Source organism: Hemiscyllium ocellatum, chromosome 18 (genome assembly GCF_020745735.1).
Source record: "Hemiscyllium ocellatum isolate sHemOce1 chromosome 18, sHemOce1.pat.X.cur, whole genome shotgun sequence".
NCBI lineage: Eukaryota > Metazoa > Chordata > Chondrichthyes > Orectolobiformes > Hemiscylliidae > Hemiscyllium > Hemiscyllium ocellatum.
In genome coordinates this window covers 29,450,273-29,463,472 of record NC_083418.1, presented here as the reverse complement: position 1 = coordinate 29,463,472, position 13,200 = coordinate 29,450,273, and the positions used below count along the sequence as shown (strand labels likewise).

Sequence of the window (13,200 nt, the reverse complement as noted above, 5' to 3'; positions counted from 1 at the left end):
ATGGTCATGTCCTCACAGAAGTGCATTGAGCTACTCAATGGAAAAAGGAACAGTCATGCTATATAGAACCATAGCTTCTAAAACATTTGTATGCTTGCCTGCTCAGTTGGATGATGTGAGCCAAATCGGAATTGAAAAGCTGAAGTTGGCTTCATTAACTCCAAGCTTGAATGGAGTGAAAATTGACAAATATTCCTCTGCTTGTAAGTAATTACCCCAATGTGGAATATAGTCAGCATTGCCTTGCATCTGCAGATTAGCTAGTTAGAATGTGTACAAGAGGACACACCGCGCCTGTGAAGTTAAAAATCTCACAACACCAGGTTATAGTCCAACTGGTTTATTTAGAAGTATGAGCTTTTGGAGCACTGCTCCCTCATCAGGTAAAAGAAGTTCTGGGATATTAATTAACCAAAACCTGTAACTCTTTCTAAAAGATGAAAGACTTAACAGTCTAGGTTTATTTAATGTTTCACGACACTAATCTTTTGCTATAAATTCTGTCTTCTGGTCCTTCTCCATGAGCTGCCTGATGGAGGAGCAGTGCTCCTAAAGCTAGTGCTCCCAAATGGGCCTGTTGAACCATAACCTGGTGTTGTGATTTTTAACTTTGTCCACCCCAATGCAACACCATCTCCTCCACATCACGCACACTTATGAAAGCCTTTCACAACATGCGTCAACGTGTTTTGGAAAATAATTCTTTTGATTTATAACTTCAACTTTGTCATAGGATGAGAATCAAGTATATTAAACCTGTTCATACACAAGGTTGTTTGAAAATCTTAGCTGTCAAGCATCAGATACAACAGTAAGATCATAAGAAAGAGGAACAGAAGGTTATTTGGCCTCTCAAGCCTGCTCCACAATTCAATTGGATCATGGCAGAATTAACATTCCTGACATCCACATTCCTGCCCTTTCCCTGTAACCCTAGATTCCCCTACTGATCAAGAATCTACCTGTCACAAGGACTTTGCCCTCCAGCTCTATGTGGCATGGAGTGCCAAAGATTTTCAACCGTCTGAAAGAAGAAATTTATCCTCATAGTGGTGAGGCTATGCCCTCTTTTGGACTCACTCATGAGGGGGAAACATCCTCTCAGCATTTTGCCCTGTCAAGCCCCTTGATATATATCGGATTATTAATGAGATTATAATTTAGAAAAATGAGAAATAATGAGCTGAGTCATAACCTGTTTAACCTTCATGCCTAAGACAATCCCTTCTTACCAGGGATCCTCCAAATGAACCTTCTCCAAAGTGCCTCCAGTAAACTAATATTTTTTCGTAAGGGGACAAAACTGTTCACAGTATTCCAGATGTGGTCTCAGCAGCAAGTTGTACAGTTGTGATGTCTTATAGTCCAACTCCTTTGAAGTAAGGGCCAGGATTCCATTAGCCTCCCTGATTGCCCGCTGCAATTGTGTGCTAGCTTTCTGTGTTTCATACACCAGTACCTCCAAATCTCTTCGTGTTGCAGCTTTCTGCAGCTTTTCTTCATTTAAAATAATACTCTTCTTTTGTTCTCCCTTCCAAATTGCATTTCCAATATTATACTCCATTTTCCAACTTTATGCCCACTTACTTAACACATCATTATCTTTCTGCAAATGTTTGTGTTCTGCTGTCAACCTGCCTTTCCATTTTGTGTCATCTGCAGATTTGTTACAGTATATTCACTTCCTTCCTCCAAATCATTAATATAAGTTGTAAACAGTCATAGTCCCAGCACTGGAACCCCACTGGTTACAGGTTTCCAATCTGAGAAAAGCTCCTTTACCCCCTTGTCTGTCTCCAACCTATCAGCCAATTCTTTAGACATGACTATCTAGTATATCCAACATCATGGACTTTTTTATGGCACAACATTTCATGAGACATCTTGTTGAAAGCCTTCTGGAAATCTAAATACAACACATCTACAGGGTCCCCTCTTCTATCTTTTGTCTGATACTTCCTCAAAAAACTCTAGTAAATTGGTCAAACATGATTTTGCCTTCATGAAATCATTCTGACTCTGCTTGATTAGATTTTGATTTTCTAAATATTCTGCTATTACTCCTTAATAATTAGTTCCAACAATAGATGTCAGGCTCGTTGGCCTATAATTAACTTTTTTTTGCCTCCCTCTCTCATTGATTAGGGGTATGACATTTGGTAATTTCCAATCCTCTAGCACTTTTCCAATCAATGTATCCACTACCTCCTGTAGTTACCTCCTTTTAGGATGAAGGCCATCGGGGCCAGGGAACTTGTCTGCCTGTAGCTCCATTAGTTTACCTAATATTACTTCTCTAGTGATGGTGATAGCACTTAATTTGTCCCCCAAATTCTTTAGTATTGATGGGATGTTCAAAGCAACTTCCAACATAAAGACTGATGCAAAATATCTGTTTAACTCCTCTGTCATTTCCTTGTTCCCCATAACTATCTTCCAATATTAATTTTCTGAGCAGCGTACGTTCACTTTGACTTCTCCCATCCTTTTTACATATTTGAAGAAGCTCTTCTTGACGGTTTTTCAGTTTTTGTAATCCTCATTAGTTTGACCTTGTTGTTCATATTCTCTGTCCTTATCTTTTTAGTCCTTCTTTGCTGGGTTATAAATTGGGGCTCTCAATGACTTTTGCTTTATTTTATGCTTTTCAACTGAATACTCTCCTTTAATTTTCTTGGTTAGCCTTGGATCGTAAACATAGTCATAGAGATGTACAGCATTGAAACAGACCCTTGGTCCAACTCGTCTATGCCAACCAGATATCCTAAATAAATTTGGTCTGATTTGCCAGCATTTGGCCCATATTCCTCTAAATCCTTCCTATTCATCCAGATGCCTTTTTAAATGTTGTAATTGTACCAGCTTCCACTACTTCCTCTGGCAGCTCATTCCATACACACACCACCCTGTGCATGAAAAAGTTGCCCCTTGGGTCCCTTTTAAATCCTTCCCCTTTTACCCCAAACTCTGCCCTCTAGTTTGGACTTCCTCACTCAGGGTATAGACCTTGTCTATTTATCCTACCAATGCCCCTCATGATTTCATAAACCCCTCTCAGGTCACCCCTTAGCCTCCAATGCTCCAGGGGAAATAATACCAACCTGTTCAGCCTCTTGCCAGTAGCTCAAACCCTCCAACCCTGACAACATCCTTGTAAATCTTTTCTGAACCGTTTCAAGTTTCACAACATCCTTCTTAAATAAGAGAGACCAGAATTGCATGCAGTATTCCAAAAGTGGCTGAACCAATGTCCTCCACAGCTGTAACATAACCTCCCAATAAAAGCTCTGACCAATAAAAGCTACCAATCACCTTCTTCACTATCCTATCTACCTGTGACTCCACTTTCAAGGAACTATGAACCTGCACTCCAAGGTCTCCTTGTTCAGCAACATTCTCTAGGACCTTACCACTAAATGTATAAGTTCCACCCTGATGTGCCTTTCCAAAGTAGAGTACCTCATATTTATCTAAATTGAATTCCATCTGCCAGTCCTTGGCCTAATAGCCCTGTTGTACCACTGTGTTTAACTTACATTAAAAAAATTACAATGAGGTGAGGACAGAATTAGTGAAATAGAACTGGACATAGAGTGGCATGTGGTTGGTCTATCCTTTATTTTAGATTCTTTCCTCCACCCTGGGATGTATTTTTGATTAGAGTTATTGTAGTACTTGGAATGAGGTGTTCCCTGAATGGGGCTGTTAGGTTGGTCTAATAAGAGAGTCCTGGCTGACAGATAAGAACAGGAATGTAAGAGGGCGACGGCTCGAGCGGAGTGAAGTGAAGCAGAGGGGCCGATGTCGTAGAACAACATGTCTGGACCTGCTGCAAGTGCAACAAATGTTGGTGCCTCTAGCCGATCACCCAGCAAAGCTGTCACACCTCGGAATGCTGGTGGTGGTTCTACAGTGAGGCAGAGAAAAGCTACCAGTAGTGCAGTGAGCCGTGCTGGTTGAACCACCTCAACAGGCACTGGGGGTGTGTGGCGGTTCTACACAGAGGATTCTCCTGGGCTTAAAGTTGGGCCTGTACCAGTGCTTGTTATGAGCCTACTGTTCATAGTTTCAGTATTTATGCTGCACAGCTGGGGCAAGTACACCCGCTCATAGACAAGACTTCAGCTTCAACATAACGCACTCATTTGTCCTGGACCAAATGCTTGTTTTTATGGGAACTGAATTTTGATGCATTAAATCTCGCCTTTCGTTGATGAAAATTGATGTGAAGATTCTTTCAATAGCAGGATGTAACAGCTCGCTCCTTTTTCCCAGTTTTCACGAAGAGTCCATGTGTTAGATTTCTGAAATATTTGAAAGTTCTTTTTATTTTGTAAAACACATTAATGTTCAGCAATAAAAATAATTGTTACATTCCTGTTCTTTTTTTTAACAAGTAAGCGGCTTGAGAGGAATGAGAGCCGGAAGGTGGGTAGGGGTGGACTGCCTTAGCGTGGACAGAAGGTGGGAGGGACGGGGGCTTGCTGGGTCTGTATTGTTTGCACTCTTGTATGTAACAGTACTGTCTAATGTACAAATGTCGTTGTCACTGTCTTGTCATACATGAAAGTGGGATTTCAGGTTTGTCCTCATCTCCCTGTAAAATGGTTGAACAGTAGGGTTTGGGGCCTAGCTTTGCTACTCCTCTCCCTTGTAAAATTGCTGTCTCTTGTGTACAGCTGTAAATGTTTTTTGTAAACGGTTTTGTAATTTGTTGAATAAAATTTAAAAAAAAACAGGAATATTCCTCCCCCTTTCGGGGACCTGGGGTGGAGGGTGCTGCACGCAGCAGTCCCCTGCAACCGCAGATTGCGGTCGTTCACGGACTCACAGCCCTACTGCTTGTTCTGTGGCACTGTGGAGTCCATGGACCACGTGTATATTAGGTGTGGGTGTTTGCACTCCATTTTTGATTTTCTTAAAAACTTGCTCCTCTGCTTTTGGTTGCACTTCAGTCCCACGCTCCGGATCTTCGGGCACCCTGTATGGAGGAGGGAGGGCAGGTCTGAAGACGACCTCGTGGGTCTTCTGCTGGGCCTGGCCAAACTGGCCATATACAGGTCCAGGCAGCGGGCCGTGGAGGGGATCGTTAGGGCTGACTGTCTGCCCCTCTTCCGTGGTTACGTTGGAGCCTGGGTGACCTTGGAGAAGGCGGACACGGCGTGCTCTAACACCCTGGAGTTGTGCAGGGAGTGGAGTACATTATTTCCCCCTCCAACTCTATTTTGATTTAGTCCCTGCCCTTCCCTTCACTATTTGATCGCACAGCATTGCCCTTTGATGTGAAGAGCACTGCTTGTCACTGGCCACCTGGGTGTTTTCCTAGCTTCCTGGTGGTGGAAGTTGAATAAAGATTCGTGCACTTTGTGTCTCTCACTGTGTCTCATACCTATACACACACACACACCATGGGTGCTGGGGAAAAATAAGCATTACCGCAGTTAGGCGATAGTGTGGGTGGGGTGTTTAAAAAAAATAAATCGGAGTCTCAAAAAAAAAAGAACAGGAATGTCAGAAGTTCTGTTCACTCTAGGAGCTGGTTCGCAGTTAGCTGGATCAGTACAATAGAGTATACACATAAGTAAAAAGATGACTTGGTGATGGGATCTGGCCATCATGGAGTTATTTCAGTAGCAACAAGAAGAAAAACATGTCTCTGTATACATTCACTCGCATCAGTCATCTTTGATTTGGGATAAGCATTTCTGGCATAATGCTACTATTAGGAAGCTTGACTCATTTGAGCCTCCCATCAAAGACTGGCCCATTATCTGGAAAGAATGTGTTATTCTTTCTGGGAAAGTGACATTTGGGCCGACGTAAAGAAATGAGTAATTCTCTTGACAGCATGTGGAACCACAACTTTTTCAACCTTTAGGACCCCAACTTTATCTGAGGCACCAGATACTAAAAACTTCCAAGAGTTGACAGATTTAGCTAAGGAGTATTAAAACCCCAACCCTCCTCAAATTCTGAGAAGCTAACCATTTTACCTAGTTCAAGAACTAGGAGGATCTGTATTTTGACAAGGTTAAGATGACTGGCAGAGATGTATGATTTTGGTTTAAATCTAAGTGAGATGCTGAGAAACTGTTTGGTATGTGGGATCAATGATGCAACCATATGAAAGTGCCTACTATCTGAAGACAACTGGACTTCAAACAAGCACTACAATTGGCTTTGTCATTAGAAAATGTGGCAAGTTGACCTTCTGAGTTACAGGGTATCCCAACAGAAATGGACATCCTCACCAGACTCACTGAGCTTGTGGAACACCACTTGAGTGTTCAGGAATAGCCTCATCCGGAATATCCTGAACAGATGGACTCTAGGTCAGCCCGCAACAAAACCCCAAAACAAGCCAAGCCACGGACAAATGGTTAAAATTTTCTTTGAAGATCTGAGCTAGCAGGCCATTGTAGTTGCTGCCAGTATGCAGACTCAAGACAGCAAAGAATCCCACTCGGCTTGAATTGAATAAGGTCACTTATTGAATAAGGTATTGAGGAGAGTGCACATTCTGGAAGGAACGCAAATACATCTGGCTTGGAATAGTTCAATTTCTTCATAACAATCAAAATAAACATCTAGTTGAATTGTCACCTGGTTCTAATGGAGGTTGATACCGGCACAGCTGTATCAGTGATTGTGGAACCAGTCTATAGCAAAATTCGCTCTGGTGTCCAATCCTTAAGTTTATGTAAAACCTCAGCTAGACTGTAAAGGATACAATTTCAGTTCTGTTGAGTTATTTCAGTCATGAATTACTTCCTTATATGCCTGCCACTACTTTCTTACTGTCATTCCTGCTAATCTAAGCGCCCAGTTCCCTTTAGCTAACTCTATCCTGATTTTATTGTAATTCCCTTCATATTAATTAAACGCAATTATTTACAAACCACGTTTCTCACTGTTGAACTAAATGTTAGATTCTATTGCGTTTTGATCACTCCGCCCTCGGGGATTTTTACTTGAGGTCATTGGTTAAAACTGCCTCATTATCCTTTACCAGATCTAAGACAGCCTACTCCCTGGTTGGTTCCATGACATACTGCTAGAGGAAGAGACATAGAGCAGGGTAGGATTCCATTGAATTTTACAACATAGAAACAGTCCAATCTGTCCAACAGGCCTGTGCCTGTATTTATGCTCTATATTGGTTTGCTCCCATCTTACTTTGATCAATTTATCAATATATTCTCCACTCCTTTCTCCCTCATTGTTTTCATCTAGATTCCCTTTAAACTAATCTTATACAACTAATCTGAATGATTCTAGTTGGTCATAAATTCTATATTTGAAACACTCAACAGGTTTCTCCTGAATTCAGTATTCTATATACAAATATATCATGTTTTTGACCCTTAGTTTTGGAATTCCACTTAAGGATAAATATTTGTCTGCATTAACTTTTTTTTAAATTGTTCATATTTTTATGACTCTGTCAGGTCATTTCGGAATTTTTTCTAGAAATATGAGCTCCAGCCTGATCAGTCTTTCCTGGCATAATTGCATCCTTTCATTTCTAGTGTTGATTTTGTATACTAGTCTTGTGCATTTGTAATGCTTCTACATTCTTTGTATGGCAACTGGAATGGTACACACACGTTGTCACCAACATTTTATCACTTTTGGTACCAATTGTCTCTGCTTTTGAATTTAGTTTCTTTAGAAATGAAGCTCATGGCTTTGTTTATACTTTTTATGGCTTTATTAACCAATGTAGCTTTGATTTTTTTTTAGGTCTTTGCCCTTTCTTCCACTCGTTGTCTTCCATGAGTATAATGGAATCTCTACTCCCACAAAATACATCACTCTAGTTGTCTGTATTGAAATTTGCATTTTATTTACACAACCATTTTTCAGCTTTGTTAATGGCATCTTTAAACTGTCACAGTCTCCCTCAGCATTAATCAAACACCTGAATTTCGTGTCATTTGCAAATTTGGATATTGTACTTCTAATTCCAAGTCCAAATCACAAGAGTAAACATCAGCAGACCCACTCCAATCCCTGTGAGACATTAACACAAGATAGGAAGCAATGTTCATAACAAGCTTTAACCACTACACTGTTTTCAGTTTTGTAGCCAATTTGTTTTCTGTTGTATTTGATTGGAATCGGTTGCTGCTTTTGACTAGTTGCTGTGACCCCTGCTATACAATATAACAAAATTGCTTAGTATTTTCCTTGGAATTGAGCCTAATTTTCCTGCCAGTTTACAGAGTAAGTTCATGTTTAATTTGTCATTGATACTTTGATAATATTTTGGTTGGCCAGCGCTCGATAATCGTTAGCACACCTGAATCAGTGTTTCCTAAATGATGCTTCCATTTCACTAATATGAGGATGGAAGTGTTTTCCAGAACTACATTCTATAGTTCTAGACTTTAGAGCACTTTACAATACTGTCCCAGAGTCTAACACAAATGTTTTGTCCGTAGTATTTGTCGAAGAGGCTGGGAATGGATGCAATCATGTTTGGTAACCTTCAGACAACGTTTGCTGTTATCCAGCTCCTGGGAGGACCCCTATTTGGCAGGTAAATGTCTCGGAACAGGAAAAAGAATGACCGGATTCCCCAGGATTAAACTTCTTTCAAACTTTCTTTTATGACACGGAGCTCTTCTGTACAATGAATCCTGATCCTATAAGAACTACTGTTCAATTCATCTCAACACTGTGAATCTCATAGACCTCCACTACATTGTGTGCTTCAATCCTGGAACTCATGAGCTCCTCCTCATTGCATATCTAAGCTCAAAGATTAATACAACTCTGTTGGCACATAAAATATTTTGCTTTTGGACTTATTATATCACTTCAGCTTCTCAAAATTTCAGGCTACTTCTTTGTTCCTTGGAAATTAGCTAATATTCACCCTGTTTCTTATATTCTGCCAAGTGTTGTTCTATTGCCTTTGCTTTGGCACTTCTAAACTTATTGAAGCTACCATTAACTGTCAAATTGTCTATTATCTTTGAGGTTCTGCTAAAATCCATGATCGTAATCCATGATCATAAATACAATGTTTAACTCTTCCATTCTTGCTTATGACCTTCATGTTTGGATCTCTGCTTTTGAATACTTTTGAATTCTATAAACGGTTGTCATCACCCTTGAATATTCAAAAATTTTCAGCATCTTAGAAATTTCAAATGGATTTCTAGCCTTTAATCTTGCATCAGAATTATTTTTATGGCAATTTAACTTCCTTTTACATTATGCTATATGTTGATGACTCATCTTATGATAGTATTTTGAACAGTCCTCCGTTCTCTCTCTGCCTTCCTCATCTTATCCATTCATTCTTCCAACCTATCCAATATATATTTGTACATGAAAAGTGGACAGTTCTGTCAAGGCTGAATTAATTGACAGCATTACATCTAAATAGATGATGGGGGAAGGCTTATTGAAATGCTGCTTAGTGCTCCTGCAATGTTTTAGGAATGGAAATCACCAATTTTCCTGAAGATTCCAATCTCTGATCAGAATATTTGCCTTCCACAAAGGGAATCTCCCTTCCTCTCACAACCTAATCACTGAATTGCTCAGTGCCCATGAAAGTCACTGAAGCAATAAAAATATTATTTTCTTAAAATTCAATGACAGTTTATTGTATATAATTTAAAACTCTTAAATGAACAGCCATCATCATTATCTTCAATAGTTTCATGATTGCTCATCTTCAAATATCATCTTTTGGCATGTCAGTACCTTCTCTGATGTCAAATGGAATTTGATGATTCCATGATCCAACTTATTGCTAAAACTCTCTCTCCAGGCAGCTTGGTTTTCCAATTCAAGCCAAACACTTATTATTTCAACAAGCTCTAGCTCATTGTAAAGTTCAAGACTGCCTTAGATTTCAATTGTGAGTACATATCAAGGAGAGCTCTTGCAATGCATTATAATTCACACTCCTTATCAACACCTTGTTTCTGGAATTTGTAAGTTTGATATTCCTATCTCCATCATTCTTCCTGTAGACTTCTAAAATCTACAGATTCTGGAGTCTCCACTACTACTGACCACTTTTATATTGTTTCTCCATTCCACCATACAACCCACCCAACCCAATTATCTTCAGAAAAGCAAATGGTATGTTAGAAATGTAATGGTATGTTGGCTTTATTACAAAATTTGAGATCAGAAGTGGGAATGTTTTAGTAAAGTTTTATAAGGGCCTTGTGAGATCGCACCTGAAATATTGCGTGCAAAGTTTGGCTGTCTGGCTTAAGAGAAAATATACTTGCCGTAGAGAGAAAGCTGTGTGGGTACACTTGGCTGAAACTTGGGATGGTAGGATAGTCTTATGAGGAGAAATTGGTTTTTGCTGCAGACGGTGAGTGCAGTTTCAGCAGGTGTGCGACTGAGTAATTTAACTAAAGTTAGCGATGATTAGGAAGAGTTATGTCCAGTGTGTGGCAGCATTGAGCCTCAGTTCTGAAAGTGGGTAAAGATCTTCAGTGCTACACAGATGAAGTATGTAATGCCATCTATGAGTCAAATATTTCAATATTTCCATCTGTTTTATGCAGTAAATGCTTTGTCCCATATGAGTGTTCCAGAAGTTGTTGGTTTGGCACCTAAACATTGCAGCATGAAAAAGAGGAAAGTTCAAGTTTTTGTGATTTAGAAGTGAAATTGCATTGTTCACAGTTTGAGGCATTAAGATAAAATTCCAATTCACTGCTGTCATTTTAATTTTGACTATAAAGAATTACACACAAGTTTTCTTCTGAAAAGAAAAGACACTTATCCTTCAGAATATAAACTCCTTTTAAAGACTTTCAACAAGTTTAATTTAGATATATGTGAGGTACTGCATTTTGGGAAAGCAAATCTTAGTAAGACTTATACAATTAATGGTAAGGTCCTAGGGAGTGTTGCTGAACAAAGACACCTTGGAGTACTTACAGGTTCGTATCTCCTTGAAATGGAGTCGCAGGTAGATAGGATAGTGAAGAAGACGTTCGGTATGCTTTCTTTTTTTAGTCAGAGTATTGGGTGCAGGGGTTGGGAGGTCATGTTGCAGCTGTACAGGACACTGGTTAGGCCACTGTTAGAATATTGTGTGCAATCCTGTCCCTTTCCAATCGGAAAGATGTTGTGAAACTTGAAAGGATTCAGAAAAGATTTACAAGAAGTTGCCAGGATTGGAGGATTTGAGATATAGGGAGAGGTTGAATAGGCTGGAAGTTTATAAACTCATGAGGGGCATGGATAGGGTAAATAGACAAAGTCTTTTCCCTGGGGTGGGGGAGTTTAGAACTAGAGGGCATAGGTTTAGGGTGAGAGGGAAAAGATACAAAAGAGACCTAACGGGCAACTTTTTCATGCAGAAGGTGAATTAGCTGCCAGAGGAAGTGGTGGAGGCTAGTATGATTGCAACATTTAAAATGCAACTGGATGGGTATATGAATAGGAAGGGTTTGGAGGGATATGGGCCGGGTGCTGGCAGGTGGGACTAGATTGGATTAGGATATCAGGTCGGCATGGACAAGTTGGATCAAAGGGTCTGTTTCCATGCTGTACATCTCTCTGACTCTATGGTAATAATCATATAGTCGAAAAGTGTTGTGCTTGAAAACCACCGCCAGTCAGGCAGCATCCGAGGAGTAGGAGAGTCAGGAATGATGAAGAGCTTATACTCAAAACATCAACTCTCCTGCTCCTCAGATGCTGCCTGACCAGTTGTGCTTTTCCAGCACCACATTTTTCAATTCTGATCTCCAGCATCTGCAGTCCTCACTTTCTCCTAATAATCATATAGGTCAAGTCAGTCAGGTAGCAATTGAATGTGGCAGTGATGGCTGAAAACAGGCATTGTTTTGAGACAAACAAGTAAGACAAGATGTCCATCATTCATTTCTGTCTCCTTCGCTCATTTAACTGAACAAGCAATACTATACTTTTCAAAGGTATCATTGATGGCTCCAATTTGAGGATTAGCGCTGCTCAGTGGAAACAAATGCTGCAATACGTTAATATTCTTCTCAACTAAAACTGGAGTCAAATTAAGACCAGAACATTACATTTTCCCTTCTGTCTGTAGAATAAAGTAAGGTACCTTGATGTCAAGTCACGTGAATGAGGTAGGTATAGTGCTAGATGGATGGGGTGCCAGGTGGATGAAGAAGGTAGGGAGATGAGTGACTGCCAGGTAAGTACATGGGTGCTTGGGTTAGGTTAGAGGTTGGGGAGAGTATTGAGTCACCAAGGAGCAGAAGGAACTTAAGGCTGGCGTTGCTGTTGGTTAGGTGGGTGGTTATTGGGTCTAGGGTGTGGTGGGCATGTTCAATTGAGGAAGTGGTTTCGGGTCTGTCAAGGTAAGTTTCATCCGTTGGAGATGTCAGCTCAGGGTGGAGGGAGGTTGGGGTTTTGGGGGTTGTCGGGTTAGAGAGGTATTGAGGTTGGGGGTGGAACTGACCACTGTCAGTGGTTCACTCCAACAGCAGTCCAGGAGGTAGAGCAGATTTTTAATTCTGTAACTTCTCCTAGGTCACTATTAAACTTAGATGCCAGAGCTCTCCAAATTCTCTGATTTTGGGGAGCTTTTCAGAGGGTTCCAGATGAAGAGGACTTGCCAATTGGAATTTTCAATTTCCTGGGCAGTTCCCTTGGAGTCAGCTGTAATGGGAATTCTGCATGTTCACAACATGCACTGCTACAGCTATGTGATGTTTGGAATATGCATGTCTTTCCAAATTGTAAGTAAAATTAGTCTGAATTCCTGATGGTAATCTCTGTCTGAAGTTTGATGCAGTTACACAGGGATTGATCGCTGTTAAAGTCCTCAGTCCCTTTTGGTAGAGACAAGGGAACACAGGGAACTGACATGAGACAGCACATCTGAATATAATTGTGCATATTTTGTTGGAGCAGGTCCATTTGATGGTAAGAATGTTTATTTATTTATTTCTCAATTATATGGTATTTAAGACATTTACCATCTCGAACACTAGCTTCTGAAGTGTCCACTTGTTTCTGATATGTTTATAGGCATGAGCTGGCAATGATCTTTAAAATAACTTATCAAATGTGACTTTGTGAACTTAGCTAAACTGTGCTCTTCAAATGGAATTTTGGTAAGAGGACACTTTCCAATGTAGCTGTTTTGCAAACTGACATAAAGGTGCACATTTTCTTAATTGTTACAGATTAAAGCTACATTTTTGTCACACTAAAATGTTT

At 40.2% G+C, this 13,200-nt stretch overlaps 1 protein-coding gene and 1 pseudogene across 6 annotated transcripts in view; both read left to right on the top strand.

Moving 5' to 3' along the window:
• Positions 1-13,200, top strand: part of slc22a18 (solute carrier family 22 member 18) — a 116,116-nt gene that overhangs the window by 20,833 nt on the left and 82,083 nt on the right. For 5 of the 6 annotated variants that reach the window (XM_060838802.1, XM_060838806.1, XM_060838804.1 and 2 more), the window contains one exon: positions 8,445-8,542. The exons of the other annotated variant lie outside the window; for it this stretch is intronic. In XM_060838802.1, coding sequence (XP_060694785.1) covers positions 8,445-8,542 — 98 coding nt within the window. The remainder of the gene's footprint in view (positions 1-8,444; positions 8,543-13,200) is intronic. 6 annotated transcript variants of the gene reach the window in all.
• Positions 3,809-4,119, top strand: LOC132824167 (protein transport protein Sec61 subunit beta-like; annotated as a pseudogene).